Raw genomic sequence first — 12096 nt, 5'->3', positions numbered from 1 at the left:
CCTATCTTTAAAAAAAAAAGAAAAAGAAAATAAAGAAAATGTCCCTTGTTAACTTCAAGGCTGGCTTCTAGAGAGAAGTAAAATTAAAAACCTACCTATATTGTCTCTTTCTTTTCTGGCAAGAGTGAACATTTGTGCAATATTAATGGAGAGTAATTCTGCAATATTTATCAAAATTCCACAGGCACCTCCAATCTTACCCCTGGATCCATCAGGTGTACACATGTGCACAAAGACTAAGGGCCACGTGTGCTCTTTGCTTCATTATTTGTGACAGCATAAAAACAGCAATGAAGCAGAAAGCAACTCATACTCATTAATAAGGGAAGTGGTTAGACAGATTATAATGCACACACAAATGGAATATTAAGAAGTCACAAACAATTAACATTTCTGTTCACTTAATGCTATGCAGATATGTATAAGAACTATTGCTAAGTGGTCCTTACCAGGCACTGAGCATGCACGATATGACACAGAGGATGAGACTCCAATCCCTTCCTTGATTTGTGGTGGCTGGAGGGCCTGGCTTTAACTTACCTAAAAACTCGCTTCCTCATCTTTAAATCTTATGTGCTATATACACCCATGCCCACACACTATCTTATATGCCATATACACACATGCCCACACAGTATCTTATATGCTATATACACATGTGCCCACACACTCTTATATGCTATATACACACATGCCCACACACTATCTTATATGCTATATACACACGTGCCCACACAGTATCTTATATGCTATATACACACGTGCCCACACAGTATCTTATACGATATATACACCCATGCCCACACATGATCATATATACTCAAGTGCCCACATGCTATCATATATGCTATATACACACATGCCCACCCATGATCATATATGCTAATACACGTGCCCACATGTAATCCTATATGCTATATACACTTGACCACACACTATCATATATGCCATATACACATCTGCCCACACGCCATCTTATGTGCTATATATATATATGTGTATCCAGATGATTTCCAGTGAGATGCACGGGATATTCACAACTGTTACCCCTGGGACTAGGACAACAGAAACAGACTTTCACATTTTATTTTATACTGTTCTGTTTGACGTTTTAAACAACACTTAGTTTCATAATAAACACAAAAACGTTTTCTAAAACTTACTTGTATGGGAAAACACGGGTTTTGGTTCTCACAAGTCACCTGGCAGTTAGCCCCTCCCGCAAAGGCAGCTTTGCTGGTGCTCTGCGGTGTGAACGCAATGTCATGGTCGATGTATTGTCCCCATGCCATCAGGAGGTCAGAATAGCGGTCATCATCTGTGACAACCTCATTTGAAACTTGAATGACATGTCGTGTCACCTCCCGGACCTGGGTAGAAGAGACCATTGGTCAGGACATAGGAGACTCCATGGGAGAAGAAAGAAGACCTTTGGGATCATGCAGTTCCTGGTGTGGTTCCTGTTCACAGAGCTCCAGGTGCCCCTAGGAGATCTGTGCCCTGGAGCTAGGGCGGGAGGAGCGTGAGCTTTGAAGACAGACGCCCTTGGACTCCAATCCCTGCCTTGATTTGTGGTGGCTGGAGGGCCTGGCGTTAACTTCCCTCAGCCCTCGCTTCCTCATCTTTAAATTAATATGGAAAGGCTGATCTTCAGGGTTGTTGTCAGGATTAAGTGAAGAGTCGTCTATTTTGAGTCCATGACTCAGAGAGCAGAACCTCCAGCCACAGGCGATTACTCCTTGGCCTTGAAGCCTAAGGGATGTTGCCTGGCTGGATTTCCACGTGGGTTGGGAGGAGTGACTCCCCTTCTTTTCCTTTCTCCACCCAGACGTCTGCTGCTGTTAAGTTTAACACCATTCTGCCAGGGCATCTGGAGAGCAGATGACAGGCTTCCCTGTCTCACAGGCTAGGTCCAGATGGAGAGGAATTTTGTCCTGGATGGATCTTACCCTGAGCCTGCCCTACCTGATGTGGATGATTTATATGCTGAGATTTGGATTGAATTTTGGGCCTGGAGTTGGTGCTGTCATGGGATGGGGTTTGCGGGAACCTTGGGATGGGGTGAGCATGTTATGCACGAGGATGGGGCATGAATCTTTGAGGGTCAGTGGGTCATCTGTGGAGGCAGAAAAATGTCTCTCACACAACATCCATTCGTGAATCCTTGGAGCCTGCGGATGCGATTACATTAAGGGCCTTGAGATGGGAAGGTTGTCCTGGGTCTCCACGAGTGTCTAGTCCAATCACCTGGGTCCTTAAAGTTGGAGGCCCTCTCCTGACTGGAGGTGGAGCTGTGACTCTAAACTAAGGCACAGAGACATACAACATTGCTGGCTTTGAAAGAGAGGCCACAAGCCAGGGGATGCAGGCACCTCCAGAATTGGAATTGCCAGGAAAGGGGTTCTCCCTGGAACCCCCACAAGGAACCAGCTCTGCGACACCTTGATTTGAACCAAGTGAGACATCAGACACTCATTATGAAACTGGAAGATCACATTTATGTTGTTTTCAGCCATTAAATTTGGAGTAATTTGTCACAGCTGATTGGAAAACTAACAATTTACATTTAAGGACACTTGAACTCTGATTTTTCTCAATAGTGAAATAATTCTGAGCAAATATGGGTTTACAGAATCACAGGCTCATAATACTGAGAGTTTAAGAAGCTCCGGGGGTTGAACTGGTCTCTACCGTTGAGCACAAGGTGGGTAAGACAGTGTTACCCCATTTTAGGGATTGTCCAACTGAAGCCAAGAAAGCAAGTGACTTGCAGGAAGCCAGTGGGAGCGGAGCGTGAGCCCAATCCCCTCGTCCCTGCTGCTGGGAGCACCAAGCTGTCTTCAGTGACTCAGCCTCCAGCTCTACCCAGGGCTGCTCATGGCTTCTGGGCACACTGGGTCCTCTTACTAAAAGCCTGCCAGGGAAAATTGCCAAGGTAAAGTTGCTGGCTTTCATAGGGGAACTCTATGCTGGTATATCTGTCCACGGCTGGTCTGAGTCAGACCTGAGTCCTACCACCTGCACTTTTTGGGCTAAACAACATCCATTGCTGTATTTCTACATAATTTCGTCACTGAACATGGCACAAGAGCAAACAGACTGACTGATTCATTGAAATGAGTAGTTAAATTATAAACAAAATGCCCATTTTTTGACCAAATAGACCAGTAGATTCTACTAGGCTATGACTGTTCAGCAAATAAATTCACCTCTGGGAGTCAAGTGATCATCTTTACGTCAGTGAGTGGATTGCTGAACTCAAAGGCATCTTGGGATGTACCTAGCCCACATGATGGGTAAAGGAACTTATATGAAAACAACGAAGTAATTTTCAGGAACAGAAATGTTAGGGTTGAGAAAACTTAATTTAAATCTGCAGGGTTCCACTCACTAAGAGCTTTTAATCTCCCTGAGCCTTGGCTCCTAAGCCATAGGGCAGAAACAGTGATTGCTACATCAAAGGGAGGCTGGGAGGATCTGAAGGAGTTGCACGTGGCACCCAGCACGAGCAAGAACCCAGTAAAAGGCTATTTCCCTCCCTCAGCATCACAGGACCCAATCTTCGTCCAGGGTAGCAGTGTCCCGAGTACCCACCTGGGGCAGTGGGAACCCGTTGTGCAAGAAGCCGGGGTTCCAGCCTCGGGGCTGACTGAAGCCGTCCTCGTAGACTGGAGGGAGCCATCGGGCCAGGGCTGTGTTGGAGGCACCCCATCTGGGGTGGTCTCTGCGGAGACAAACGCAAGGATGTGTTTGAGATGGCGGAGAGGAACACAGAAGCAGAGTCCCAGATATAAGGAGCCATTCTCAGGGAGAGTACGTGGGGTCACTACGGAGGCACAAGGGGCACAGCTCCCCAGAAGACCCGAAATGCCTCCTGGAGGCCCAGGTCATGGCTGGATTCCAGGGAGCTCATCCCAGAGGCTCGGTTCCCACAGGCACCCTCTCCTGAGCGTGGCACATGCTGTCTGGAGGCGGCTGCCTGCAGGGTTCCTTCCCACTCCCCTTCAGGAAAGTTTCTCCTACTGTTTTCCGAAGGAGGGTCTCCCACCCTTCTAGAATGTACCAGGGGCAGTTCCCTGGAGGACAGAAACTTCTGGTACTCCAAACAAAGAGATCATTTGAAATCCTGTGGCATAAAACATCCTTTAATCAAAGCACCATGAAGCCACCAGGGTGTCGCGCCTGTTCCTGCCCTGTGTGATTGTCCAGGCGAGCTTGCGGGAACTGGGGAAGTCGCTGGTTTTCTGATTTCAGAAGTGAGACGGTTGTCAAAGGAACCATTAATACATGAATTTGAATTAAAAATAAAATAAGTTAAAAATAAAGTTAAGTCTCTCCTGAGAGAGAGAGTTGGTTGTATTTGGCTGTTTGATTTGGTGATGAGAATGGATTCAGCCAGTAGGCTAGATGGTGAGGTTTCCCATAAGTAGGCTGGTCTGCAGTTTCGTTCTGTTGGTCAAAATATATTCTGACAAAAATGTATTTGAAGTGCATGATGAGGTAAAGGTGTGTTGAACAGTTTGATTTCACACCTAGTTCCGAGTGTACTGTGTTAAGCTGTGTCTTGGAACATTTTCTAGAAATTGAGGAAATAAAAGACTAAAGATTGGTAACTAATCCTTGTGCGAATCAGGTATTTTCCAATATTTTGTTTAGAAATTTGGAGGACAATGTTATTGAATTGTTTGCTGATACATGAATAAAAATCATTTTAATGATAGCTCATCATATGTTCATTTTCTTCTACATCTCAGAAGGAGTTTTGAGGCCCAGATGGCATTCCTATGGCAGAACTTTTCCCAGCGACACAGTCCCAGGGGCGGGTTTCTAGGCACCTTCCATCTGCAAAGGTAAAAATAATCACAGGGTTGCTGCTGAACTGTCTGATCTATAGTATATAGGATGACCATGTAATTCCTAACCACAGTGGAATACTTTTGAGGAGACAGGAGCACTGTTAATTATTAATAATTTCCTGGGATAGAAGGCATAAATAGGAAGGATCTCGGGTAACCAGGATGCATGGCCCCTCGGCCAACAGCTGATGTTCAGCCAACTGCTGAAGGAACTAACGGAAACTCCACCCATCTCATCAATAAACTAATTCCATTAAATATTTATCTCTATGCATAATAATTACCAACATCTGTCATAGATCCATGCTGATTAAATCGATTATGTTCTAATAATGTGTAAAAATAACTCAATCTTGAAGAAAACCATGAACAGAGACCCTTGTACTCACTGAACATTTTCTAAATAGGAAATTTAAATTTATAACATACATAAAAATGTAACATACAAAATAAAATACATATTCAAATATGTAAATGTATGGTAAGACTATATGAATGTGAAGAATATATAAATGAATATGTCCAATATATGCCATGAGCATAAATATCTGTAGAGGATAGGTAAAATAAAGAACTATGTAAAACATATTAAAAATAAAGGACTTTCAAGTATAAAATATTCTACATTTGGAATAAAATGGCTCAATTTACAAGGCATAAATTATTCTGGATTTGGAAGGAAATATGGGGGAATTAGAATATAAAAGTCAATTCAAAGAGAAAAAAACAGAAATTTTTTGTTGGAAAAAAGTAGGTTCCTTTTGTTAAAAATAAATACAGATTGTTTTGGTTCTAACATTGTCATGATATCCGGGTCCATTGGTATCTGTCAGTCAAGCCCTGCGGGAATAACCGGCACTGGGGTTCTGTGTGTGGCAGCTGCAGAGTCATGCAACACAACCAGGGCTGAGTCTGCAGAGTCTGAAGCTGCATCGTGGACAACTGGTATTGGAAGGCTTTGCAAGGCACATGACGAAAGAGTCAGGCATGACTAGGATGCAGGCTTTGAAAATCCTCCCATGTATCTGATATGTATGCACTTAGAAAATATAAGGAGTGAAGTCTACAAGAATCATGACAAGATAAACAACTTTTTAAAACATTTGGAGTGTTTGGGAATATAAATATTTAAAAATTAGTTGCGGTTTTGTCATTAAGTTACCATTGCCTTTATGGTTATAACATACATTAGTCATTCGTATTAAATATGACTGATTTAGATGTTCTGCACAGGAATGAAGGGACCAAGGTTCTGCTCAGAACTGTTTGTAACCTGGGCAACATTTGTGAAGGAAAGATTCGTTTTGTTCTTGAGGTAGACTGAAGAGCTGAGACTTCCGGTTTAAAAGTCTCTAAGGCCACCATGCAGCTCCGGACATTAGAGGAGAGGAGCTTTTATTCCTACTGTCGTGTACCTGCTGCTACTTCATCTAGGACACTTTCGAGGATGAGTGGTCAGCAGCGGCAGGAGGCTTGGGGACATGGTTACTTCTCTATGTCTGCAAGGATCGTAAGGGGAGAATAACTCTATTATTAATACTTTGTTAATCTCCAGTACACCAAAGTGGCTCAATTTGCAAAAATGTGTGGGAGAGTAACGCATATAATTAGCTGCAAGACATCAGCATCTGAAGACTGGAAAGATTGCTTTAATAAAGTGTTCCAATTCGTTACGGTTGGTTGGTCTTTATTGAAATTCCATAAAGTGTGGCTCATAGGGAGGTGCTAGATCACTCAATTAAAAATAATGAAACGCTAATTTAACTGCTTAAGCGGTGATTTTTTTTTGCTGATTGACTTTTCTATTTCAGCAGTTCACTAGGACATTACAACAGCCCAAGAGCACTCACAGATGTTTGTTGTGGACGTTCCGCAAATGTGTCACCTTCACGGTCAGCAGGTCAGCAGGACTGAGAGGGTCCCTCTGAGACTTTGCTCAGCTCCTGTTGGAAAGACCCTTTCCCATTGGAAAGCTATTGCACTGCACTGTTCCTTCATTAGATCTGGATTAACGGCAGCATCGGAAAAAGGATCATAAAGCTGACAAAATGAGCAAAGAGAAACATTTCTGGAGGAGAGTTTTAGGAGGGAGACTGAGGTCTGTGCTCCTGCCGAGGCTCCGAGTCACTCTGATTTCCCTGGGACACTAGCTCCCCTCTCCCAGGCACTTGGCAATGGAGACTTTGTGATTTCTGAATTCCAAAGAGACAAGAAATTCTAAACTTCCATCTTGAAGAGAGCTGGAGCGTGAAGCTGTGGCCTGAGGCTGAGAGACACAGGTCAATATGTTTGCCAGGTGTGGCCGTCCAGTAACGGCACACGGACACACTCAGTGCCAGAGGTGTGTGCCGCCTGTGAAAAGAAGCACACAGCAATGCAGTGTGACATGCTGGGAGAGAAACAGTGGAAGAAGTCAGCTTTCCACTCCTCTGCAACCACACCTCTTTCTCAGCTGGGCAGCGGTGGGACATGGGAGGAGGGGGTTTGCTTCTCTGCATGGGAGGTGCTCACCCAGGAGCAGCCGACACCCTGCAGTCCTGCTGGGCCAGGTGCCCGAGGATCCAGCTTGTCACCAAAGACGCCTGACGCCCTGTCAGGTGGCCGGAAGTATGAGGAAACTCAGCTGTGATTTTTCCCATCTCAGTTGGAGCGACTTGATTGAAGGCAATTAAGACCAGACAGTTTGCAAAAAGCTGGGATTGTCACCAGCACGATCCCTGAGGCACATCTGAACCCTCAGAGGAAAACCCTTCAAAAGACGCAAATGCTTTCTATAATCGGCATGAGCTCAGCTTTTTCCAAAAACTTTGAAAATCTTGTGTATTCTGGTGTCGTTTAAACCCATCGTATGTTCTGCGATTTCCTAAGACGCCAAGGGCAATTCCACCTCTTTTTTCCTTAAAGACTAATACATTTATTTGAGGTCAAAGGTATTTTCTGTTTTTTTTTTTTATCCCTTCAAGTGTCAATATTGCTAAATGATATCTTAGTGCCATTGATGGATTTAAAAGTGCAACTTAAACTCTTAATAGACACATTTGTCGTTTAGCAAAAAACTGTTTCGAGCAATTGAACTTTCAATCTACAGGCACTTCTTAAAAGGAGACGAGTGTGTCGAGGAGTTTCATCCAGCAAAACTCCACCAGGTCTCACCCTGCTGGATAATTTCATAAATTAGGTCAAAATGCAAATGAAAAACAAAGTGGGAGGGAAAACAAGGTGACTATGAATGTGAATTCAAGGCAAATAGGTAGAAAAAAAGAAAATAGCTGTCAGACATCAGATATGAGGTGTTCTTAACATAAAACATCTGGATGGGAGACGCAACATTGAATTTATATTTTTGATTATTTGTAGGCAGATGACTATAGAGAATGATATACCAAGTTATATGTAGCAAATTATATGTTAAACCCAGGTGGATCTTAAGGGTTCTTCCAATAACTTACATGCCTATATGGAATTTTCCTTTCAGACGTGGTCGTCTCCTTCCACGTTCATGGGCTTTAAGGCTGTATGGGACAGAGCATGAACCCCGTGAAAGCAGCTCAGTGCGGAATTGCTGCAATGAAGGAAGTTGGCTTTTTCATCCCTGGTGGGATTGCTTCCTGCAGTCCACAGTGTCCACGCCACCTTCGTTCTCTGTGCATCCAGGAGGGAAGCACGTTTGGCAAGCCGGTGTCAGGGGAACCCAGTCCCGGCTTGAGTCTGTCCCACCTGGATGGGAATTTCACCTGTGACCTGGCTCCACCCATCATTGAGGTTGTGCGCTACCTTGAGGGCCAGGTCCTTCAGAACTCACCACTCAGTTGATGTTGCTCCTGCGCCATGAAAAAGTTTGCTCTGATTCTGTGATGTGGTGATATTCCCAAGTCAATCAATCTCCAACCATTTAATTGCAGGAGGCTTCAACAACCGCTCTCGTGAAAAAACACATTGGGCTATTTATGACATTCTGTGGTCAATGCCATGGCCAGGAGCCCAGAGGTCCGAGGCTGAGGAGTGGCTGAAAGGTGACAGTCACCATAACTCTTACGATGTCCGGCTGTGGATGGCGTGCAAGGAGCCTGACAAGTGCTACCTTTCAACCAAAAACAACCCTGTGCGGTGGGAATACTTCCCACGTTACAGATGAAGAAGGGGAGGCTCTGAGGATGAAGCCAGTCATGGAAGTGACTCAGGCGGGGAAGGAAGCAGCCGACCCTCAGGTCGGGAGGGCTCAGCAGAGGCTCAGGGAAGAAGAAAGGAGGTGGACATGACATCTGCGAGCCGAGCCAATGCATGCAGGAGCTGCGTGGAGCGTGGCGAGATGCAGACCACAGGCCTGGCTTCCATGCGCGGCCAGAGGGAGTCCATGAGTGTCCTCGTCTGGGAGTGGGTATAACCCAAATGCGTGGATGCCGGCAGGGCACAACATGTGGCCTCCTGGAAACCTCTGGAGGCGGGAGCAGCCCCTGCCTCCAATCCTGGGCTCCTCCTCCCAGGCAAGGCAGGACCCATGCGCTGTCAGGCGGGAGGGGCTGAAGCCGGCCTCTCTTCCTGCTGGACAGAATCCCTCCAGGCTTCTGCCACCTGTACCCCAGTGCAGAGCTGCCCCAACGAGGTGTTCTGATGCTGCTGGTCCCTGTGTCTTTTTCTCAGCAGGCGTAAAGAGGAGTGTGGCTAATTGCCTAACTCACATTCTCTCCCTCTCTCTCATAATTATATACATGATGGTAAGAGTCTAGCAGTCCTCACCCACACACATATGGCTACTCAATTCATGATACAGGCACTGGTGCACTTTATTGGGTAAAGGATGGTTCAGAATACATTAAATGTCATATACATATGCTTTCACACACACACATCTATACATACACACACACACACCCCTCTATAAATACAGACCTCTCTATTATATATATACACACACACATACAAATCCACCTACATATACATGCCTCTATATATACATACACACCTACAGATATTGTCAATAAAGAGTCAAGCTCTGTAAAATAGTTGAAGAGATTTATTCTGAGCCAAATATGAGTGACCAATGGCCAGTGACTCAGCCCTCAGGAGATCCTGAGAAACATGTCCAAGGTGGTTGAGGCACAGCTTAGTTTCATATGTTTTAGGGAGACATGAGACATCAGTAGAATACATGTAAGATGTACATTGGTTCAGTCCAGAAAGGCAGGACATCCAGAAGTGGGGGCTTCCAGGTCAAAGGTAGATTCAAAAATTTTCTGATTGGCAATTTTTTGAAAGAGTCAAGTTATTGTCTAAGGACTTAGGAGTGTCTGGGTTAAGACACGGGGTTGTGGAGACCAAGGTTTCATCATGCAGGTGAAGCCTCCAGGGAGCAGGCTTCTGAGAGAATAGACTGTAAATGTTTCTTCTAGAGTTAAGTCTGTTCTAGCAGTAATTCCAAAAGGGAGGAGGGTGTCATGAGGCACATCTGACCTTGCTCTCCCCATCATGGTCTGAATTAGTTTTTCAGGTTAGCTTTGGAACGCCCTTGCCAAGAGGAGGGGTCAATTCAGATGATTGCAGGACTTAGAATTTTATTTTTGGTTTACAATACACACACACACACACACACCCCAGACACAGACACACACACACACATACACACACCATGGTTGCCACCTCATATATTATACAAAACATTAAATGAGATGGGTCACAGATCTAAATGTGACATGTAAAACAATAACATTTTCAGCAGAAAACACAAGAAAAATACCTTCACATCCTTCAGAGAAACCAAGGTTCTTAAACACAACAAAAAAAATTTCTTTCCACGAAATAAGTAATTGATAAATGGGACTTCATTAAAAATATGAACAACTTTTCTCCAAAAGACAGCATGGAGAGTGAAAAGGCCAATCTCGGGTGGGAGAAGACATTTGTAAAACATTTCTCGCTGAAGACATATTTAGAAAATATGAGCATCTATAAATCAAAAAAGACTCATCAAAAATGGCAAAAATGTTTGAACTGGCACATCCCCCACAAAAGTCTCCAAATGGCCAATGAATGTATTTTAAAAGTGCTTAGTCACCAGGAAAATATAAAGTTAAACCACAGGAAATGCCACTCCCCCCTCAAGAAGGGATAAAATGAAAGGGCTCGCAGTGGCGGGGATTGGGGAGGGCATGGGGCTCTTACACTTTGCTCCTGGGAGTGCATATTGGAGCAGCCACTCGGGAGCATTGACCAGCGCTCAGCAGAGAGGTACCCATGCCTGCCCTGTAACGATGAGTGTCTCCCTCAGCAAGGCAGGAGCAACTAAATCTCCAAGGTGAGTGGAGGTGGAGAAGGCAGGCCCAGGGGTTACCATCTAACTTCCTTCCTATAAAAGCCAGGTCAGGGGAAACTGACTATGGAGATGAAGATCAAAACAGTGGTCACCTCTGGGGAGACAGCAAAATCTGGGAGGGGCCAGAAGGCAGCCCTCTGGGGTGTAAAGTCCCTGATCTGCATCTGGGGGCCCCTCATCTGGGGGTGCAGGCCCATGGGAGACTTGGCCACCTGTGCCTCCAGATTCACCCCCAAGCCCTGCATAAGTCGTACTCCAAGTTAATAGCAGGAATCTACTCATGGTCACGATGGAGATGGATTCTATCCACTGTGCCACTTATCCAACATGGTACTTCATCCAACATAGTACCTCCTATAGCAATGACTAGATCATACAAGCAAGAAGGAGCCTGCTCCATTCGCTTACAACACTGTGAGACACAGTGATTTACCACAGTAGTTCATCAGGTCAAAACTCAGGAAATATCATAATTTTTTTTTTAATTTGAGAGATGAGGTCTTGCTTTATTGCCCAGGCTGGTCTTGAGCTCCTGGGCTCACGCGATCCCCCCACCTCAGCCTCCCAAAGTGCTTGGATTACAGGCGTGAGCCAACATACCCAGCAAGAAATAATGCAGTTTTTCAGAGATAAATTACACCTCTTCAAGAATCAAGACTGAGACTCTTTGAAGAAAGGGGCTTCCAAGGTGGCCATTATTTACATAAACAGTCGCTGACCTTTGTAGCATTATTGCTCACAAAGTATTTCTGCTGCCATTATCTCACTTCAGCCTCATGACAACCCTAGAAATGAGCATCACTATCTTTGCCATTCTCCAGATGCAGAGAATTTGAGAATCTAAGCAAGACATGAAGTCTAAGCAGCTTGTAACTGACAACATGGGGGCTGGAATCTCGTGCTCTATTTCAAAATATGATGGCTTTTCCA

At 44.7% G+C, this 12096-nt stretch overlaps 1 protein-coding gene across 6 annotated transcripts in view; it reads right to left on the bottom strand.

Moving 5' to 3' along the window:
• TPO (thyroid peroxidase) overlaps positions 1–12096 on the bottom strand; it is a 101970-nt gene that overhangs the window by 64413 nt on the left and 25461 nt on the right. For all 6 annotated transcript variants that reach the window (XM_017860281.1, XM_017860285.1, XM_017860282.1 and 3 more), the window contains 2 exons: positions 3595–3724; positions 1164–1370 (listed from right to left, as the gene is read on the bottom strand). In XM_017860281.1, the coding sequence (XP_017715770.1) occupies positions 1164–1370; positions 3595–3724 (337 nt within the window). The remainder of the gene's footprint in view (positions 1–1163; positions 1371–3594; positions 3725–12096) is intronic.

The sequence above is a fragment of the Rhinopithecus bieti genome, unplaced genomic scaffold, assembly GCF_001698545.2.
Source record: "Rhinopithecus bieti isolate Rb0 unplaced genomic scaffold, ASM169854v2 scaffold_51905, whole genome shotgun sequence".
Taxonomy (NCBI): domain Eukaryota; kingdom Metazoa; phylum Chordata; class Mammalia; order Primates; family Cercopithecidae; genus Rhinopithecus; species Rhinopithecus bieti.
The sequence above is the reverse complement of the archived record's forward strand: the minus strand, read 5'-3'. Positions and strand labels throughout refer to the sequence as shown.